The 22,196-nt window shown below is 54.0% G+C and overlaps 1 protein-coding gene across 1 annotated transcript in view; it reads right to left on the bottom strand.

Moving 5' to 3' along the window:
• Positions 1-591: 591 nt before the first annotated feature.
• LOC102871779 overlaps positions 592-22,196 on the bottom strand; it is a 102,244-nt gene continuing 80,639 nt past the window's right edge. The window contains exons 6-12 of the mRNA XM_006890174.1: positions 21,425-21,604; positions 20,992-21,063; positions 20,808-20,897; positions 19,629-19,712; positions 19,474-19,560; positions 17,609-17,700; positions 592-844 (exon numbers count right to left, since the gene is read on the bottom strand). Of these exons, the coding sequence (XP_006890236.1) occupies positions 592-844; positions 17,609-17,700; positions 19,474-19,560; positions 19,629-19,712; positions 20,808-20,897; positions 20,992-21,063; positions 21,425-21,604 (858 nt within the window). The remainder of the gene's footprint in view (positions 845-17,608; positions 17,701-19,473; positions 19,561-19,628; positions 19,713-20,807; positions 20,898-20,991; positions 21,064-21,424; positions 21,605-22,196) is intronic.

Genomic DNA, 22,196 nt, shown 5'->3' with positions numbered 1-22,196 from the left:
AGCAGACTCCGGGTCACAGACGGAGGATCCGCTCAGGGACCATGTCTACACCGCCCGGCAGCCCCCGGGTCACTGGCGGCGGATCAGCTCGGTCTACACCGCCCGGCAGCCCCCGGGTCACAGGCGGTGGATCAGCTCGGTCTACACCGCCTGGCAGCCCCCGGGTCACAGGCGGCGGATCAGCTCGGTCTACACCGCTCCGGCAGACTCCAGGTCACTAGCGGCGGATCAGTTCAGGGACCATGTCTACACCGCCCTGGCAGCCCCCAGGTCACTGGCGGCGGATCAGCTCGGTCTACACCGCCCCGGAAGCCCAAGAGTCGTGTCTACACCGCCCGGCAGCCCCCGGGTCACAGGCGGCGGATCAGCTCGGTCTACACCGCCCGGCAACCCCCGGGTTACAGGCGGCGGATCAGCTCGGTCTACACCGCCGAGCCTCCTTCAGAGTGTGCAGGGGCCGCAGCTCCCGCGACAGCGCGCAGGGTGGGTCGTGCACCCACCGGCTCCGGACGCCCTTCCGCGGCCAAGCTGGCCGGGAGCTGCTTACCTTTCCCGCGCGCTCACACTCTAGTCCTGGCTACGCCGTCGCTCTCATGCATTTTGCAGTTCTCTTGAGGGTGTAAAAGAGTGTTGTAAATCCTCTCGGGCCACGTGGCTGCCCCGCAATCTCCCGGCTCTGCTGTTTTTTCGGCCTTTGGGACAATGCACCGCCTCGTCGCCGGCCGGCGTCCACGGGGCTCCGGGCAGGCGCGGTGGGGCGGGGCCTGGGCGGGGCTGGGGCAGGCGGTGGGCGAGGCTGGGGCTGGCGGTGGGCGGGGCCAGACCACGCTCTGGGCGGGGCCGACTGTGGGCGGGGGCAGTGGGCGTGGCCACGCGCGTCGGCTCTGGCAGCCCTCCCGGGGCAGCCGTGGCCTACGACTAGGACTTCTGTTCTGGTTTCTGATTGGTCTTCCGGGCCGGCGATGCTGATGTCTAATTGGCTGAGATGAGGAAGGGGCTCAGGCAGTGGGGGTTGGGGTTTTTTTCACGTTTCGTTCTTCGCCTTGTTTTCCTTCGGGCGCAGCTCTCTTTTGGGTTCTCCTGAGCTCTGGAGCGTGTTCCTCTGCCTCAGTGCTTCCCATCATACTTCCCAGCCCCAGTGACAACTCTGCCCTTTGTCTTCTCTACCAGATGGGGACACAGCGTCGGTGCTGCTCACCGCTGTACCGACAAGGTCGGGAGCACACAGTAGGTGCCCTGAACATGACTGTTGATTGAATCAGGGGAAATGTGCATGGGCACACACTGCTTTTGAGAACGAAAATGCAATCCAGCTACCGTCTACAGCGACCCTACAGAACCTAGCAGAATTGACTCCACGGTTTCCGAGGCTATAAATCTTTAGGGAAGGAAGCTGCCACATCTTTCTCCCTCAGAGTGCTTGGTGGAGTCCAAGTTATTGGTTAGCCGTGGTCTAGTGGAGTGAAGAGTAGTCTGGAAAAGGGTGACTGTCCTTAGACAGGCAATTCGAACCCACGAGCTGCTCCTTGGCACCCTTCCGTGTGATTTACAGCCTCTGAAGGCCTCCTGGAGGGTTCTGACTCCATGGTAACAAGTTGAGTTGAACTTTGGGTTTAGCAGCCCAGATCACCTTCAGGTTTTTCGAGCTATCTCTGATCCTGGCAATACAGCTGGGAGAAAGATGGGAGTCAGGAGCAGAGAAAGGCAATCATTAGCCAAAAGCAACCTGGGAGTGGGGGGCGGAAGCCAGACCAGACTTGTGAACCTCAGAAACCCTTCAGACAGGTCCCTGTGGAATGGCAGGGCCTCTGCTTCCCCTGAAAACAGTGCTTGAGCAAAAGGTGGGCTAGAATTAGTCATCCCCACAAGGACAGTATTCTCAGTCTCCTGCGTGTGAGCCAGACGACTCATCTCCGTGTTAAAATCCTCCTGGTACTGAGGCTTCTCCCTCCACAGGAACCACACACACACACACACACACACACTCCACTCCAGGCCTCATCCTGCTCCATAGCTCTTGTTTAATGAGACGAATTCTTGTGAAATAACAGGGCAAGTTAGATGCATGCACGGTGAGGCATACTTCTGAAGGTTTTAGGGCATGTGGGGATCTCATTAAACAAACAGTCTGGGCGGGAATGCTGCTGGGGATGCTTTGGGAGCTCCCCAAGGTGAGTTCTTTTGTCTGAGGGCTGGTCTCTGAGATGAGGTCCCGGAGACAGCTTCTCCTGACAGGAATGTGCAAGATCTGCTGCTGGAGCTGAGGAGCAAGGGGGCAGTGATTGATCGGAAAATACTGCCCAAGGCCCTGTCTCCACTGCAGTGGACACCCAGGCTGGGTGTGAGGAGGCCACTGACCAGGTGCACAGGAGCCGACAGGTGGTCTGGAGGCCCACTGATAAGGAGGGTCCTGTGGGGGTGGCTATGCATGCTTGGGCTTGGAGACACCAGCTGAGTGCTAGCCCCGGTTAGGTCCAGGGCTGCAGAGAAAGTGGACACTTGTCATAGCAGAGAGGAGCTAGATGGGACTGTCATTAATACTCGGTGCGCTTGGGCTCTCTGGTAGGCCTCCTCATACTGAATTGCAAACCCAGGAAAATAACGACTCCTTTCCCAAGTAAGTGGGATTAAAATGCTAGACATCTCTCTTCTGCTCCTACAGTCTAGTTTTGACTTGTTAGGCATCATGGAGTCTATTATGACTCGTGGTGACCTTCCGAGATAGAGTCAAGCTGTGCCCAAAGGCAGTGATCTTCATGGGAGCAGATCACGGTGGTCAGCTGGTGGGTTCTGACCACTGTAACTGCTGTGCCACCAAGGCTATCTCTGGACTGACCAAACGCCCACTGTCATTTGTTGTTATGATGTGCCACTGAATCAGAAGCAACCCATTGCTGACCCTCTAGCAGATTTTCAGAGGCAGTAAATCACATGGGGGGTGATTGTCCAGCGTTCAAATCCAGTGGATTTGAACCACGTGTCTTTGGGATTGCAGTGCAGTTTCTTACCACTAGGCCACCACCATCGAATTGATTCCACTTCATTTGGGCAGCCATGGCTCCTTGATTTTGAGATACTGGACTAAGTAAGTCCTCCTGCCTGCCACACCCTTCCTCACGCCACGTCTGGATCAGTCAGGCATTGACACTACCCTGTGGCCAGACAAGAGCTCAGATGCAGCAGTGGGCACAGCAGACCAGCCCTGTCTCGTGGAAACCCCAGACCCCCAGTGAGGAGATGACAAGCACACGTCTCAGGTGTAAGGAGGGAGAAGCTCAACGAGGCATAAAAACAAGGAGCAGGGGACCTGACCACGGGAGAGAAGAGTGGCAGTCAGAGAGGACTTGCTGGAGGAAGAAGCATTCTGCTGAAAGAGGGAAGTTAGCTGGGTAGAGCAGTAATCTGGAAAAGGGTGACTGCCCTGGTCGCCTTCATTCAGTTATATAAAAAGAGCGAGGGAAGCTGTGCATGACCTCTGCTAACTGAATGAAGGAGAACTGTCCAGTAGGAAGCCAGCTTCTCTGAGGTCAGACGTGTCCCTTTGCCTCGGCACCTCCTTCCACCAATCTGAACAGCATGTGCTGCTCCGAGGGCCCTACCTGTGTCTGCGCATCCATTGTAATGGCCACGCAGAACTTGCAGAACCACACTCATGTTTGTGGGGATTGTCAGGGAAGCTGACAGATTGGAAGCAAGCTGCTCTTCTCTAATCAGGACACCTTCTCAGGTGTCCTCACGGGACCTGGGACCTGCAGCCTGGTGGGATGGCAAAACTGACCAATCCTGTCGTGAGTACCTGACACACCTTGTGAGCATGTCCTTACTCAAGCCATGCGGCAAAAATAAGGTGCGGTGGGGTCATGCAAAGAGGGTACAGAAAATGCTAACTCGTGTGAGGGTGGATTGATTTCACCTTTCCGTAAGGCTTAATAAGAGACCATCCAGAGGCAGAAGTGAGTCCATTACTATCAAGAAAGAAGAGACCGTGAGAAGTCCATCCTTCGGCCTTGATACCCCTGCGCTGGAAGGTTCTCCAACCAGAGGACGGAGAGTTGTAACCCTGCAGAAAGGTGGAGACAGAGGTGGGAGAACCAGGAACCCAGCTGTGGGCTGCCTGACCTAGGGAGAGAGAAAGGGAAGTGCTTGGGGACAGGAGGCTTACTGGAAGGGTGGGTGCCTTGGGGCATAGATTTGCCAACCTGTGAAACCAAAGCCTAGAGTCACTGGACTTGGTAGGGTGGGATACCCTTGGCATTTGAGATGGCAGGGCTTTGTAACACTTGCTCAAGCAGGGCCGAGGCCAAAGCCAAGAAGCTGAAGACCCGAGAGAGGCCTGCCTGTGAGCACGTCTGAGGAAAGAGCCTGGGTTGACCAGAGAACTACATCTGAGCTTGTCCCTGAACATGAATTGTAACCTGCTGCTGCTACTGCTGCTGCTGCTGCTGTTGTTGTTAGGTGCCAGCGAGTCAAGTACAACACCTAGAGACCCATAGATCTGAACCCTGTCCTGTCCGGTGCCATCCTCATAATCTCTGACACACTCAAGCCCCCTGCTGCAGTCACTGTGTCAGTCCATCTAGTTGAGGGTCTCTGTCTCTTTCACTGAGCCTCCACCTTTCCAAGCATGATGTCCCTCTCCAAGGAATAGCCTCTCCTAGCAACATGCCCAAAATAGGTGAAATGAAGCTTTATCATCTTTACCTCCAAAGAGCACTCTGGCTGCACCTTCTTCAAAATATATGTGTTTGCACCAGATGCTCTGATGAAGAAAGAGGAGCAATCGCCTCCTGTACCAGTCAGATCTGATTTGACAGTATACACACACACACACACACACACACACACAAACACACACATAAAAAAAAATCTGCTGTTTAAAAAAATTATTATTCAAGTCAATGAAAATTTACAGCGGCTTTGGATTTCCATTCATTCATTGTTGCACTTTTCTCTCCTCCCAACCCTCCCTGCCTAGTACATTACCCTCTTGGAAAAGTAAAAGAAAAATTCTTTCGTTGTTTTACAAACCCTCCCCCCAGGTCCACTCCACTGTGCAGCATTCACTCTGGACTCCCATGATGACAAAAATACTTACTCACATATCCTTCTTAAACAGTTTTCTCCCTCGTCTGTCTCAATGCAGTATACATTATTTAACCCATCTTTCTCAGTCTTCCCCCAACCCCAAGGTCAGTCCTGTTTTACAGTAGTGGTACCATGCAGTATTTGTCCTTTTGTGACTGAAATACTTCACTCAGCATAATGTCCTCCAGAGTCACCCATTTTGAATAATATTGCATGAGTTCCTTGTTTTTCAGTGCAGAGTAGTATTCCATTGTGTGAATATACCACAGCTTCTCCATTCGTTTGTTGATGGGCATTTAGGTTGTTTCCAACTCCTTGCTATTGTGAACAAAGCCGTGATAAACATGAGTGTGCATATATCTGCTTGGATTTCAGTTATGGTCTTTTGGGGGTATATTCCCAGTAGTGGAATTGCTGGGTCGAATGGTATCTCTATTTGCAACTCTTTGAGAAAGCGCCACACCACTTTCCACAGTGGTTGCACCGTTTTACACTCCCACCAACAGTGAATAAGGGTTCCAGTTTCTCCACAACCTTGCCAGCATTTGTTGTTTGCTGTTCTGTTAAATTTTGCTATTCTGACTGGGGTGAGATGATATCTCATAGTTGTTTTGTATCTGTTTGCTCCGAAGGCAAGCCATGGGATAGTCAGCCCTCTTCTCCAGCACCACAGCTCAAAGGCATCGATTCTTCTTCTGTCATCCTTACTCTTGGTCTAGCTCTCAGATGCACAGCAAATGATTGAAGAGATCATGGCCTGAATCAGACACACCTTAAGCCTCAAGCTGTAACTTTCCTAATAGGCCTCATAACCATGGGTCCTGGGTTCACTCAATGAGCTGTAGAGTCCAGTGGGGAAGTAATGAGGAATGAGGACCGTGGAGAGAGCTGGTTTCAGAATTGGTTGAACAGATCTGGCGCGTGGAGGGAGGACATGTCGGACTTTACAGGAATTACCTGGGGTTCGTTCTCCTTGTGAAGTTAGATGCCTCCCCCCCCACACACTCCATCTTCCATTTTATAGTTTCATAAGGGTTTCAGAGGGAGCTCTGGTGGCTTAGTGGCAAGAAATTGCTCTGCAATCCCGAAGGCCAAAGGTTTGAGGCCATCAGCTGTTCTGGGGAGAAGGATGGGCAATCTCCTCCCATGGGATTAACTGCCTCTGAAAACCCACCAAAGTGTCAGATATGGATCTGTTCTGACTCTATGGTACAAGAACAACAACAAGGTTTTCAGTGGTGAATTTTTTTCAAAATTAATTGCCAAGTCTTTTCCCCCCGCAAGATACCTCTGGTGGACTTGAACTACCAACTTTACAAGGAACATTTAACTGTTTGTACCACCAGGGACTCTCTTGGTACCTGAGGTTATTGAAACAGAACAGGAGGGGCTGACCCTCTGCATATCCAGCCTCCACCATCTCCCTCTCACCACCCAGCCTGGGGCCCGGGGGTGGGGTGGGGGAGGGGGGCGTGGTGCTGCCTGCCCTGTCCCTCCTTTCTCTGTCTGCCTGGTCCCCAGGTCCATCCATGTCCTCCGTCCTGAGATAGACAAGGACAATAAAAGCTCTTTCATAAGCAGCTGGTGATTAATTGCCAAGTTAATTAAATTAAAGAGGCAGCAATTGCACTTGGGCTTCAGAGGACAGAGCTCCATCTTGGGCAGGGTGGGTGGTCAGCTTAGGCCTCCCTGCTGAGGTGGGGCTGGGAGGGTGAAGAATTTGAAAAGACAGGAAGAAAAACCCACAATGCTGTGAAAAAGCGGGTGTTCCAGCCACAGCTGGAAGGTCTTATTCCACAGAGCTGGGTGGAGGGCTGGGATATTTACATGTAGAACATTTCCGTATCTAATATATTTCTGCCATAAAAAAGGGGGCAGAGAGGGCCTATTAGGAGTTTAGGATTTGCAAATGGCCTCACATGCCAGGCTGCCTCACTTTCCACAAAGGAAAGGCCGTGAGCATATGTGTAGATGAGCCCCGCCTGGCCGCCTGGTGCAGCCGCGCCGGCCCGCGATGCTCTATCTTCATTTCTGATTGATTTTCCCAGGCAGAGGCGCCCAAGTCTTTGCTTTGAGTGTCGGGCTCTCTCTGTCAAGTAGTTAATGACCTAGAAAGCACTCTGAACGCACTGGAGGAGATGCTATTTGGAGGCGTCCCGTGGAGTAGCCTCGCCTATTGTCAGTAATCACCCCTCATTTATTTGCTCGGATTGGTTTGGAATCTGGTCACAGATCTCCCTGAAGCCCAGACCACTGGGGTTGGTACCGTCCTGTCTGGGCCCAAGTGGGCGTGGGGCTGGCACTCTGAGGAATGTGTTTACTTCCTCAAAGGCCCTGGACCAGGATGGTCATAGTCAGGGGTAGGGCTGCTGTCCTGACTCTCAGACACATGCCCCCCATCACCCCATTCCTCTAGTGGTCGTGGCCACGGAGGCCTTGTCCCCATCTGTCTGCAGCCATCACCTGTCTTCTGAGATTTGACTGGGTTCTTGGGTGGCCGGGGGACACCTCCCCCTGGTTGCCTCCTGGATTTCTCCCCACTAGCCCCATCCACTGAGTGGCTTGGGTGCCCCTCTGCCCTTATGCTGTGAGGTCAGCAGACACTGGGTGTTGTTGAGGCCTTCTGTCCTCAGCTCTGCTGCCCTGGCCTCCGTCTCAGCCGCTCAGTCTTTGCATCTCAGCAGCCTTCAGAGTGGGACAGGCCACTCTCCCCAGAGCCCCTCGCTGAGTTGAAGAACAGAGTAGGGGACATCACTGTCCTGTCCCTGGCTCTGTGTCATCCACAGAGGTTTCTCCCAAGCACCTCACATCTCCGCCGCCTCACTCCTTCCCATCTCCAAGTCTTTGCTCATGAAGGTCTCTGCCTGTAGAGTCCTCCCTGCCCCTTTAAGGTCACCTCTTCCAGGAAGTCCTCCTTGATGGTCTTGGGCAGAATAGCTGCCTCCTATTTGGGGCTTCCCTGGCCCTTCCCACACCGTGTGTGCCTGGGATGTGTGTGGACCTGCTTGTCCCTTATTCACGATTTTTCTAGGGTGTTCCTAGTGTGGAGCTATGAGGAGCTCCTTTCTAGTGCCAGGTGGGACTGACTTCTATTTGCCCCTACTGCTGTCAAATGACAGAGCGAATGATGCGTGAGGAGGCAGACAATGCGCCTCTTGGGCCGCAGTTTCCCCCCAGTGATGCTCTAGAACAGAAATGTCCTTGGGCAGCTGGGGGAACGAGGTCAGTGCGAGGAGGGAGAAAAGAGGCCCAAGGTCAGAGTGGCCACTGATGGCAATTTCCAAGAGTCAGAGCTGTAAGGAGGCACTCATAATGGGTACAGAGTAGAAGGGGTTAGCTACTGACCAGATGGGGTCCAGGAGGACATCGAGGAGGTGAGCCTGCATGAGCTCTTCCCAGAAGGAAACATCTATCAATTTCCATCAGCTGCTGTAACAAGGAAACAGCTTCACAGATCTGTGTCCTGAACCCACAGACATTGACTGTCTGATCTTTCAGGGGCTGAGAAGTTTGAATTCACTGACTGAAACCAGTGCACCAGGCAGAGCCACACTCCCTCCAGAGACTCGGGGAGAATCCCTCTCTTTTGCCTCCTGCACTTTCTGAGCTTCACTCGTGGGGTCACCACCCCCACTTTCATCTTCAGAGCCAGCAATGCAACACGTCCAATCTCTCTGGTCACCTCTGGGGGCGATATCAGGCCACCTCTGCCTTCTGGCTGTCCTGTGACTACCTCCCTCTTCGGAGGACACCCACAATAGTGCTTAGAGCCCACCCTGTGAACCTGTAACAATCTTCCACCACAAGACCCTTCCCATCATCACACCTACAAGTCTTTGCAACACAGGTGACAATCAGTGTCCCACAGAAGGCAGCTGAGCAAAGCTGTTCAGATGGCCCATTCCCAAGTCACACCTGGATCTCAGCTACAGGCAAGTCGCTGTAGGTTTCTGTGTCTCAGTTTCCTCATCTGTAAAATGGGAACAATGCCCAGCCCCAGTAAAAGCTCAGCAGACATTTCAGCATCCATCAGGGCCTCAGGGAGAACAGCTGAAAGTCCCAGCTCATTGCCATTAAGCTGGAATCAATTCACAGCTGATCCTTCACTGGGTTTCAGAGGCTCTAAACTGCAAGAGAGACGATTCCCCATCTTCCCCCTGAAGGACTGCTGGTGGATTTGAACCGCCAGAGAGAGCTTCTGCTTTTGGGTCAGCAGTACAGCTCCCTAAAGCTCAGGCCACCCAAGCCTAGAGCTGAGAGGGGGAGGGAGGCCAGGCAGGCGAAGGGTCGGATCAGGGGAGCTGGGTCTGCGGGTGAATGAGCGTGTGTGCCCATGCTCTGTCCTGGGTGTGTGGGGTGGGGGCACAGAAGGCATTTAAGCAGGGCAGAGGTTTTTGCTTTGTTTTATTGAGATAGACTTCACATGCCATGTAGTTCACCCTGTAAAGTGCACAGTTTAGTGGGTTTTATTTCCAGGGTTGTGCAACCATCACCACTGTCCAGTTCCAGAACATGTTATCATCCCAAAGGAGATCCTCACCCACTAGCAGTCACCTCATCCTTTCTTCACTCAGGTGGGGGCGGGGGCATCTGGACAATATCTTTGGTGAGCCCACAGAGAAGGTTGAGAAGTGGGGGTCAGGGGGCTCGGGGGCCTGTTCCCTCCTCAGTCTCCCACCCTAGCCTCCCGGACCTCACCATCCTGAGGCTCGAACAGCCCCCGACCCCAGGTTGACAGGAAAGCTGCCATGGTCATTTAGCCACAAGTAACAGCTATATTCCTGGAGCCCCAGCCTCCTCCCCAGGATTCATTTACACAGATTGTTACCAGGGCAGGGAGTCCAGCTTGCCCTGGCCTCCCCCACAAGAACGCCAACAAGGGCTTCTCCATCTCTCTTCTCTGCTGGGCTCAGTCCTCTTGGACGCTCGGTGGGCCCAGGACGCTGAATTGGGGAGAGCTGGCTAGCTTACAGCTCACTGAGGTAGGCAGGAGGGCTTCCTGACGAGGCTAAGAACAGAGGCCGGGATATCTCTGAGCCAGATGAAGGGTCCTCTGGCCGCGATGGGCTTCTGCAATCAATCAGCAGAGTGACCCTTCCGCTCTCACAGTCCCCAAGTGGGGACTCCACTCCAAGGCCTCACAGGAGCTTCCTGCAGCCTGAAAGCAGGGAGGTGAAGGAGGCTGGGGGTCTGGCCTTGACCCTGGGTTGGGGCCTCACCTCCACCAATCAGAGTCCTGCCTACTGAAGCTACCCTTCCATTGCTTTGCCTCTCCTGATGTGGATGCAGCAACATGTATACCTCAACTTTCATGCCCGAGAAATGGGTCACATACCATTTCAAGATAATTTCCTGGCAATTAAAAAAATTTCTCTCTCTCTCTCCCCACCCATCTTCCTCTCTCTTAAAGCAAGGACGGGTATTGAGTCTCCAGCAAAGAAAGAGGTTCATTTATCGTCTGGACAAATAGCTCAAGGCTCTGGTATGAGGCAGACCTGATAGAGACTAATGAGGGGTTCATCTTGCGGCGGGGAGATGAATGGGTGTGAACCGAGTCAGTGGAAGAGGGCAGAGCAGCAGGAGGATTGAATAAACTTGGTGGAGGAGGGAGCCTTAGGGAAGAATTGCCAAAGGAGGTGACATCTGAGCTGAAACGTATGCTTGGAATAGGAATTCCTTGGGGGAAGAACAAGGTGAAGTGTCTTGGGATGGAGAGAACGGAGCAGCACACGTTTGGGGGGGAGGCCCGGAATCTCAGGGAACATTCAGGAGTGGACGGAAGGCCGGATGGGAGTTGGCGTGATGAGCAGGAAATAGAAATGAGACTGAGGGGCTCTGAGAGGGCAGGAGTGTCTCTGATTCCTGCACCAGCACAGGGCTCAGCACACAGTGAGAGCTGGGTAAGTGTTACCTAAAGACGGAAAAGGCTGTAAGAGCCTCGAATGTAAAGGGTCAAGCCTGTGAACAGGGCAAAGCCACAGTGAGGTTTGCATTTGCTGTGAGGTAAGGGTTCAGTTTCACCTTACTGGGTTTTTGTTTTGTTTTTGTTTTTGTTTTTAAACAGGATCCTTTGTTAACAAGGAAGCTCCAATAGCCTAGAGGTTGGAAGCTGCACTGAAATCCCAAAGGCGTGGGTTTCGAATCCACCAGATGCTCTGGGGGAGAATGATGGGCAATCTCCTCCTTACCAATTGATTAACTGCCGCTGAAAACCCATTGGAGGGTCAGCTATAGGTCGGTTCCAACTTGATGGCAAACAATAACTTGTTGGCAAAATAAATTGCTTTCCTATTGAAGTATCTATCTTGGCATCCTTGTTGGAAATCAGTTGACCATGAATATGAGATACATTGGAATTTTAAGAAGGAAATAATTTGATCATCTGTGATATGTTGCTGTTGTTGATTGCCTTCAAGTCGAGCACGACTTGTTGCGACCCTATGAACAAAAGACCTGAAGCCTTTCTAAAACTATTGACATTTATTAAAGTTCATAGAGTTTCCAGAGGCATATTCCTTAGGAAGTGGATGCCATTTTTTGAGGATGGGGACTGGGAAGGGCTAAAAAGAAGAGCAGTAGTTTGCATACTTAATAAAACACAAGCAAACATCTTTCTGGTTTTCTCTGCTTTCAGGCAAGATTCATCTAACAGCAGCAATGTTATCCTTCATACCATAGTCTCTTCTGATTTCAGCATGAATTTCTGGCAGTTCAGCCAGAAAGAGTTCTGTACTGTTTCAGCCATTTAAAAATAATCTTTAATACAATTTTATTTGCACGTGATACTAATAATATTGTTTAATTCCCACAGTCTTTTGGGTTACCTTTTTAAGGAATGGGAACAAATATGGATCTCTTCCAGCCAGTTGGCCAAGCAGCTTTCTTGCAGGTTGGTGAAGAGTATTGAATCTATCACGAACTTGCAAAAGAGCAAACAAATCTTTCTTGAAGGAAGTACAAGCAGAGTGCTCCTGAAAGGTCAGGATGGTGAAACTCCATCTCACTTACTGTGGATGCCTTTTCAGCAGGAATTCATCCTTGGAGAGAGACACTATGTTGGGAAAGGCTGAGGGTCAACAAAGGGAGGAAGGGCCTCGACAAGGTGGATCGGCGCCCTGACTACAGCCATGGACATGAGCATGACAGAGGTCATGGGGATGGGGCATCAGAGGCAGGGTCAGATCTGTTGCTCATAGGGTCCCTATGAGTCGTAGTCAACTCAGCAGAACCCAACAACAACAATGGCTGGTGGGCTTACAGGGAAAGGAAGGTGGAGTCCTGGTAGAATATAGCTTCCTGGAGAAGCCTGGGGCCACGGGGGGAAATCAGGTACAGGACTAGGCACTGGACAGTGACAGGAGATCCACTGGGACTGGGTCTGTTGTGAGGTGCCATCAAGTTGATCGCAACTCCTATCAACCCTCGGCACCACAGAACCTAACAGTGCCCAGCCTGTGCCACCCTCGCGTCCATTGCCCCAGCCCTTGTGTCAATCCATCTTTTTGGGGGTCTTTTTCTTTTTCACGAACCTTCTGCTTTACCAAGGATGGTGTCCTCCTGGGACTGGTGGTCCCTTCTGCGAATCTGCAAGATGAGATCTCACCATCTTTACTTCTAAGGACTATTCTGGCTGATTGTCTAGACAGATGTCCTTGTTCTCCTGGTAGTCTGTGGCATATTGCATATTCTACGTCAACACCGTCATCCAGAGGCATTGGTTCCTCTTTGGTCTCTCTCCCTCCCGGCCCAGCTTTCGCACACATACGCAGGCAGATGCGGGGCTCTTTGGAAATCGGGGTGTGGTGGGCTGGAGGCTACAAAAGCAAAGCCAGCCTTCCTCCGCCGATTGAGATCCACCAAGTGGTAAAGGCAGACCCACTCCAGATATAGCCAGCCATCTGCAACGTAGGTCTTCAGGTACCGAGAGAATTGTAAATATGGAACAATGCCAATTACAGCAGTGTTATCCTGCATGCTAAGGCTTCCAGACACAGCTCTCTGCCACGCTTGCTACGCCTGGGATTTTCCAGTGGGATTTTTCCCAATAGGATCCAAATGTCCAGATCAGCTGGAACCAGCCCCCCACCCCCACCCCGAGGGTGTGGGCTGTGGCAGAACTGGGATCAGGAGACCCCACCTTCCTCCACAGCTTTGAGAAAGTCTCCAGTGCAGACAGAGCTGACAACTTGTCTCCGAAGGAATCTGGCCCCATCGTGGGCCTCCTCTGTTCAGGAGAGCACTGAGGTGTTTTCTAGATCTTTCTGTCTGCCTCTCCAGCCCCCATCCGACCTGTGAAGTGAAGGACACAGGATTGGCAGCCAGCCCAGCTCTGGCCTCCTGGGTGGTATGGCTTCTGGTTTGGGGGAAGAGGCACAAGCCCCTGGCCCTGTGGAGCACGGAGCTGTGGGGAGCGCTAATGAGATGGGGATGGGGAGCCCAGGGGGCCAGAAAGCTCTGTAACCTGTGTTACACCTGTGGTGTTCTAGGAGCTACTCTTCAAAATTATACGTGCCAGATCCTGTGACCCAGCATTCCTCCGTGTCACTTCCCATGGAGAAAGTTCTGCAGATATGTTCAGGGGGCATGTACGAGGATGTTCCCGGTGAGGCCAAAAAAGGGATCAATCACAAACATCAGGAAAGGCCACCGGGGCACACTTGGGTACGTGCCTGACTTGTAGCCAAGAGACTGGTGATTCACATCTACCCAGAGGACAGAGGCCTGGGGGATGGACCGAGAGGCCCCAGCTCTGAACACCGTGTACAACAGCGTGACGCTGCACGCAGTGGCTCACGTGAGAGTCGAAACTGGCCTGACAGCAACTAAGGAGAAAGGCAGGGCTCTGATTTAACTGGGATCTGGTGTGCCTGTGGGATATGGTGGTGCAATCCCAGAGGTTGGCAGTTCAAACACACTAGCTGCTCTGATGAGGAATGGTGAGGTGCTGCTTCCTTCCACGAAGGTTTCAGCTGGAAATTGCATGTGGACGTTCTGCTCTGTCTGCGACGGGTCAGCTCCTTACAGACCCGAAACTGTGTGCGGAGGTTCTGCTCTGTCCTGGGATGAAACAGCTCGTGGTGGACCAGAATCCGCCCCAAGGCAGTAGGTGTTTCATTTCCGGGTGCAACATTTTTGTTAAAGGGACAAAAAAATGTGAAAACAGATAGTGGTGATTTTTGCTCAGTATCGATGCCCCTGAACCGTAACCGTAAAAATGTTTGAATATCTTGTCACGCACAGGGCACCATAGTGAAAATTTTTAAAAAGCAGCATAAAGAAGATGGAAGAGCAAAAACAAGCACAGCGAAGGATGGCCCCGGCTTTATTTTGCTGTAGTTACAATGTTTCACCATACTGCATGCCTGCCTCTGTGACGGAGAAAGAGTTGTGCTGGTTAGAGCCCTTGGCTGCACCCTAAAGGTTGGTGGTTTGAACCCACCAGCCGCTCCACAGGAGAAAGACAAAGCCGTATGTTTACGGTTGCACCTTGGGAACCTAGGGGGCCGCTGTCCTCTGTCAGGATGGACTCCAGGGCATAGGGTGTGGTTGTCTGCTTAGATGCCCAGAAGCCTGTGGTAGTGAACTAGGAGGCAGAGGCATGTAGGTGTGGGTGTGGGCAGGGCAGCGGGCAGGTCTGACCACACAGCCAAAGCTCAGGGTCACATTGTGATTGCAGGTTAGAGAAGGTGCCGAGCTAAGTGTCCCTTGTATGGCTGACCCACTTCTTAAAGAGTCCAGACTCAGGTGGAGGAAGCCCTTCAGGTGGGCTGGTGACACCCCCTGGCACACTGGAGGGACAGAGAGACGCCCTCAGCCAGCCCAGCTGGGCAGAGGCTGCAGCGCACTTCTCCTAGCCAAGCTGTCTGCCAAGAAAACTATTGAACTACATAAAACTCCATCCCTGAAATCTCAGTGGCATCTTTACGATGAGCATGGCCTTTAGATTAGACTGTCTCAAAAAAAAAAGGGGGGGGCCTGATATTGGCTGTGAGTGGATTTCAGGTTAGCCAGGAACTCGTACCTCCTTTCTGGACAAGACCACCATGCTGGGGGTGTGACAGTGGCTGGAAAGGGCGTCCCAGTCCACCGATGTTCACCTGCAGCCAGCATGGGTTCCCCTGGAGACTCTGCCAAGAGCCTGCTGCTTCCCACACCCTCTCCCCGTTCCACCACTCAGAGGGTTTTCCTGAGCCAGTGCTGGGGTGCGGGTGCAGGAGTAGGGGAGAGAGCAAGAGGCTGAACCCCTGAAGTCCCAGGGCCAACCACACATGGCTGGTCAGTGAATTCCAGCTCACAGTGGCCCCTTGTGTATGGGACACACTGGACCCCGCAGCATTTTCAAGGCTCCTAAGAAGCCAGGCCTTTCTTCAGAGATTCCTCTGGAGGAGTTTGAAATGACAATCTTTTGATAAGTGACCGAGCACTTAGCAGCTTGTGCCAGAATGCTGTTGCTGTTATTATGTGCCATCGAGTAGCTTACGACTCATAGTGACCCCGTGTCTCCTGATTTCCTGACTGCTGGTACCAAGGGTGTTGATTGTGGATCCACGGAAGATGAAATCATGCACAGCTTTAATCCTTTCTCCATCTATCATGATGATGACTGTTGGTCCTATGATGAGGACCTTTGTTAATTGATATTGTAATTAGAAGCTGCACTGCAATCCCAAAGGCATGCTGTTGGAATCCACCAGCTGCTCCATGGGAAAAAGGTGGGCAATCTCCTCCCCTGTGATTTACTTGCCTCTGAAAACCGACTGAAGAGCCAGCTATGGTTTGGTTCCAACTTGATGGCACACAATAATAACAACATATGCCAGGAACTCCAAAGTCCTGTGGTGTGGGTTCCCTTAATATTCTGTGATTTGAGTTCCCCTTACACTTGGGACATGGGGCCCCATTACATCAGCCTCTTTGTGGTGAAATATCATCTAAGTGCTCGGGGAAACGGAAATGACTTACGCCTGTAACCAAGGCACCCCTTTCTCTGGTCTCTTCAGCAGAGGTGGACACTCTGTCCACAGGGGCTGGCCCAGAGCCCCACTGTATATGTAGCTTGATGGTGATGAAGGAGGTGGCCTCAGGCAGCTGGGACCATGACAGACCAGTAGGTGAGGGGCCGGTCTGCACAGGGCATGTTGGGGGTGGGGGTGAGTCAGGATGGCCAGCTGTGGGGTTGGGGGTGGCAGGATGCCTGGGGGCTGAGCTGGGTTGGTAGGACGAGCAGTCCCCTGAGCGCAAGAGTTCTGAAGGGAGTTAGGACAGTCAGCACCCCAGGGCGGGCAAAGGGGCAGGTTGATGTCTGACCACGTGGGGTCCTTGTTCAGGGAGGGGAACCCCTCCAGCTCTTCAGTCCCCATTTACTTAGTCCTTCCCCCCTAAACGGCACCCAAGTATAATGGATTGAACTGTGCCCTCCCAATGAATTTGCTGAATTCTGGTGGCTGTGAAGGGAGTCTGACGGATGGCGCAGGAGCTCAGGTGGAACGGGACGCTCTGGTGGCCTAGTCTGCAGGGAACTGTGCTGCTCACCCAAAGGCATGCGGTTCGAACCCACCAGCTGGTCTGCAGAGGAACGATGGGCAATCGCTTCTTGTGCAATTTACTGTCTCGAAAACTCTCTAGAGGGTGAGCTATGAGTTAGTCCCAGCTTGAAAGTATATAAAACAACCACCACCAGCACCACCCAAAGGTGATGCCTCTCTGCTGGCTTCTATCCACCAGCGGCTCCACGGGAGAAAGACAGGTAACCTGTGTGATATTTGGGGAACGTTAAGTTTCCGAAAACCCACCGGCGGGTCAGCTCTGAGTCAGTTCTGAAACAACAATGAGAATGTGAAGGTGACTTTGTATGGAAACAGGGTCTGTGCAGGTTATCAGTCAGGTTCAAATGAAGTCCCCGCAGGGCCAGGGTGGGTTCTAACTTCCCATGAATGATGTCCTTATGAGAGGAGGACAGACGTGGAGAGGCCCCGGGGAGTCAGTGTGGACCTGCCGAGGAACCAGGGGCCACTGGGACCTGCTTGATGGAGTCCTCAGAGTGTGGCCCTCTGACACCCCGGGAGCGGGACTCAGAAGGGCGAGATAGCACACTCCTGCTGCTCATAGCCACCCGCTCGGTGATACTGTGTCACAGGTGTTGTTGTTGACTGCCGTCGAGTCGGGCACGATTCGTAGCGACTCCGTAACTATCATCATTTCTCCAAGTTCATAAACTTTCCAGAGGCATGTGGTTTAGGAAGTGGATGCCTCTCCTGCCTCCAAACCTGTTTTACAACTGGTTCCCATGTCACAGTAGGCTTAGGAAATAATACATCAGACTGTCCCTGCTCCAGGCCCCCAGTCCAACCACCAGCCCTTACACCCCCTCATCCCAAACTCTGTCCCCTGCTGGCCGGTTTCTGCATTCTTCCTGACGCCTGGTCCCCATGGCTTCCCATGCCAGTCTCCTGTTCACACCTGTCAAGGCCAGGTCTGGGTCAGAGAGGGAGATGGGGTCATCTGCAGTCAATGGTTTATTCACCCCTCCTCCACGCTTGGTCGCAGCACCGACCACAGGGTGTCTGGGGGGCTCCAGTCTGCCTTGTGGGTGGGGCACACCCAACAAGAGGTGCTCTGTGGGGCGTGAGAGGTGACAAGGGCTGAGGACCGAGTGGCATCCTGACAGGCCCTTGGTGCCTGGAGGGAATTCACCCAGGAGGATGGGCCTGCCTAGCAGAGAGAGCCACCTGGGCAAAGACATGAAGTCACAGAACATGAGGGGGTGTCCAGAGAGCAGCTGGGGGAGGGGGCAGGCCAAGGCAGGAAGGGCCCTGGACGTGGGGAGAGTTGCTGGTCCCCCCTGGCGTCTTTCTGCTGTGGCAGATCCAGTCTTGGGCAGGCAGGGACTGCCCAGCTTCTCTGAGCCAGGTCCAACCTCTTCCTAGAGATTTTCGTAGACCAGGCCAAACTCCCCGTCATCTTCAGATGTGTGTGCTCCCTCCTGCGGAAGGAAAGAAACACAAAACTACCAGCCACAAGGACAGTGACGCTCACGTGAATCCAACAGTTTACGTTGTTGGGTGCCATCGAGTCGGACCTGGCCCAAGGCTGACCCTGCAGCGGGTTTCAGGGATGATCAATTGCACGGGAGGAGACTGCCCATCCTTCTGCCACAGAACAGCTGGTGGACTTGAACCCCATGCTTTTGGGTTGCAGTGCAGGTACTTAGCATTAGGCCACCAGATCGTCTCACTGGCGCTTCCCAGGGAGGCTTGTCCAGATCTTCAAGCCTCGTCCCTGGCCTGCTGCCTCTCCCACCATCCCGTCCTCACCCCTGGCCTCTGCGCTCTATCCCCAACCGTGCAGGGTCCCCACACCTGCCTCAGGGTTAGCCCATATGCAATCCCTCTTCCTGAAAGCCCCTCCCTCCCGTTCCCTGGCTGCCCCCTCCTCACCCTGCGGGTTCAGCATCCTCTCAGCTCTCGTAAACCCTGCCTTGGACTCATCCCTCTCCCAGACAGTGGACGCCTAGGAGCTGTGGGGGTCCAGAAGGGCAGGGGCGTGTCTGTCCTTCCTGGCCAGCAGGCCTGGCCTGTCATAAGGGTGGACCCCACCCAAAATGGCCCAGACACCCCTGATGTCCCAGGACATGGCAATCCTACTTTCGGCTTATAGAAGCGGAGACTCTACAAACAGTGGTCTCATGGGTCAAGGGAGGCCACATGTAGACCCCTCGCTCCCCGCCAGCCCTTGTGGTGGGCCTGGCCAGCAGCTCATCCACTACTTAACAAGGAATCTTCTACTTAACAAGGAAGCTTTGCACTTGGTGGGGTCCAATATTTTGCCACAAATGGCTGTTCTTTAATCAGAAGTATCTTAATTCAGGACTGAACAAGGCAGAGGGCCAGCGAGAGAGGAAGATTCTCAATAAGCTGGATTTACCAAGTGTCTACAACAATGGACTTGAGTGTGCCCTTGGCCATGAGTGTGGTGCGGGGAGGGGAGTGTCAGAACTGTTGCTCAGAGTTGTTGCCGAGCCGTGGATGACTCGAGCAGGCAGACAACAACAACAACAACAACAACAAGAGCAGTGGGTCCCAGGCTCCTTCTCAACACGTCAGCCCATCCTTGTGGTTAACACAGGCAGGATGGCACGAGTTGGGTCTTCAGTTTACCAGTGAGGTACAGGGCTGCCCAGCCGGGAAGTGGTGAAGCAGATTCCAGCCTGCCAATGCAGCTGCCTGTGCGTCTAGCTGCTGGCCCCGTTGCCTTCCAGGAGGGATTCCCCAAATAAGAGATGAGATGCCCTCATGACCCTCTTAACCTCCCATCTCCCAGCTGGAGAGACCAAGGGTCTGCGGGATCGGTGGAGCAGCCGGGCTTGGATTTAGCGCCCTCCTGCCATACCTGGGACAGAGGGCTCCCCGAGCGGGGGTCACTGCTGGTCTCGTTCTCGATGAAGGCGTAGACCTCGGTCTCGTGGTGCTGCAGGGCCTGAAGGAGACAGAATGGGACCAGAGGGGTTTGCTCTGGACCGCGCCAGTCCTGACACTGTTACTGACCATCCACAGACGGCCAGGGCCGGCAGAGCCCACAAACTGCAGGCTGACAGTGTCCTGCTCGGCCAAGTACACCACCTGGCCAACCTGTGGGCACAGTGCCACCTTCCCCTCGCCACAGTCCCTGGCTCAGCCTCACTGGCCTCTATCTAGGCTTCTACCAGCCAACAAGAGGAGGTCTCAGGTCCACCTGCACCCACCATCCCTTTCCGTCCCCAGTCCATTCCCTTAAGAGCCTAGTCAAAATACCTGCCCCCCAACTACTCAGACAGGATGCCCTTCTGTGTCCCCCCATTTCCCTGTTCAAAGCTCCTGCCCCTGTGGAGACCCTACCCCGCCATCCGCAGCCTCTGAACCTCTGCAGGCTCCCAGGTAATCTGACTCGTGCCCCCAGGGTCTGGTACCTTCAGGAGTCATGCCGCCCGCCCAGTGAGACTCCAGCCCTGAACTCTCAGCAAGCCAACCTCCCCACTCTTGTCACTTTCTTTCACCCACTGTCACCAGCGATCCCACGACACTTGGGCTCTGACCATCGTCCACTCTCCGACCATGGTGCTCCCACAGTCTTCTCCAGGGACCCCTGAGCAGGTGGAGAAGCCACAGTGGGGCACAGTGATGGAGGTTCCGGGCTCCAGGCCCCCTGACAGGAGATGTGGCGGTTGTTGCTATGTATTGCCTTCCTCTACAAAGAGGAGCTCAGAGGCTGGGGCTGTGCTGGCCTTTGTCGGGGTCCCTGCACCCTGGGCTGTGCTTAGTACAAAGGTCCAACCCCAAATGGGTCACAGGGAGGGGCTGCTCTGTAATATGTGTGGCCACTGGACTTGGTCAGAGCCCACCAGGTGGTGGAAAGGAGCAAGTCAGTTAGACAATCCTGCGTTCATCTAACTCCTACCTCTGCAGCTGGCAGCTGGGCTCAGTTTCCTCATCTGGTAAATGGGAACAGCCAATCTACTCTGCAGTTTTAATGCAGGTTTAAATGAGATCCTGCACCTAAAGCCCCCAGCACAGGGTCTGTGAACAGTGCGATCTGAACAAGCAGCTGCTGAGCGATCAAGGGAGGTGGGAGCCCCTTCTTCTCTGTGGGCACAGCGGGGACCCTCCCTCAGAGCCTGCTGGGCTCAGGGTCTCATGTCGGGGCTGCCAGAACAGGGCCCGCTGCCAGCCTGAGCAAGAGGCAGGAACCTCCTTCCGCGTGTACATGTCATATGGATGCCGGCTGGTTGCCAAGGAGGCGGTTTCCCCGGCAACAGGCAAGCAGGGCTTGGAGGCAGGCTGGAGAGACAGGTGGTGCTCAGAGGCAGAAGGAAGGAGAGGGGAGGAGGGAGGCAGCCGGGCATGAAAACCCATGTAATCAACCATTTGGCACTTGGGAGACCCTCATGTCAAGGGCATCAGATGTAGGGATGGTGAGGGGGCCTGGGAACAGCTCAGGGGGTTTCTGTGCCGGAAGGAGGGTAGGTGTTGGGAGAGGGGTTTCCTGACCTGCCTCTGGGTGGGGAGAGCAGGGTCACCCCAAGGAAGAACCCCATTTCCAACGAAGGGACACTATCAGAGCTTGGCCATCTGTGCTTGCCAACAGCAAGTCCCCCCTTGAGCCTGGCACAAAGGGGTAGGGTCTCCCCCACAGAGCCCTGTGCCCGCCTCAGGGGCCACACCCAGACCCACAAATGTCCTGAGGGCCCTCCAGACAGGACATCTGGTCAGAGGAAGAGAGCTGTCCTTGGCTGGTAGAGGGGGTGACCAGGATCCCAAGAGTCATTCCCTCCTCCCAGCTCACGCTGGCCCCCCACTATCCTTACAGTCGTCCAGCGAGGCCCAGAGCCACCTAAAGCCGCACAGCTCTCGGCAGCAGGGCCAAGGTCAGGCCTCCTGCTTTCAGCTCGGCACTCCCACCAGCCGGGCAGCTCTCTGCCAGGGCAGGTGAAGGGGAGAGGGCAGCCCGCCAGCTGCAGGCTCTGACCCCACAGGGCAGCCTCGAGCTGGGGGGGAGTGGGCAGGGAGGCTTCAGGCTGCCACTTACTGCCAATTAGCAGCTGCTGAGTGAAGCCCAGGCAGGTCCTGACCTGTGGAGCCGCATTTGTATTCAGGGTGTGACCTGCATTTGCAGGCAGAGATGTGGGGTGCAGCCTTTTCAGCAGGACAGCCTCTGAGGCACTGATCCAGACCCTTCTGATGTTCATTGGTGGGGCTGTCTTACGGGGTGTGTGCCATGAGGGACGGGGTGTGTGCCATGAGGGACGGGGTGTGTGCCATGGGAGATGGGCTCAGGCACTGGAATGCGCTCTCTCTGTAACTGGGCTGGCCTAGAGTTTGGCTGTGATGAGCTGGGCTGAGTCAGGGCTGAACTCCTGGAGCCACTGCCCTATGCTAGATTGTGTTGTATTGGGATGGGACTGAATAAGGCTGTGCTGTGCTGTGCTGTGCTGTGCTGTGCTGTGCTGTGCTGTGCTGTGCTGTCCTGTCCTGTCCTGTGCTGTGCTGTGCTGTGCTGTGCTGTGCTGTGCTGTCCTGTCCTGTCCTGTGCTGTGCTGTCCTGTCCTGTCCTGTGCTGTGCTGTGCTGTCCTGTCCTG

This window comes from Elephantulus edwardii, unplaced genomic scaffold, assembly GCF_000299155.1.
Source record: "Elephantulus edwardii isolate Elephantulus edwardi_28Jun2011 unplaced genomic scaffold, EleEdw1.0 scaffold00086, whole genome shotgun sequence".
NCBI classification, from domain to species: domain Eukaryota; kingdom Metazoa; phylum Chordata; class Mammalia; order Macroscelidea; family Macroscelididae; genus Elephantulus; species Elephantulus edwardii.
Note: the sequence above shows the minus strand (reverse complement) of the source record. Positions and strands in the feature narration are given on the sequence as shown.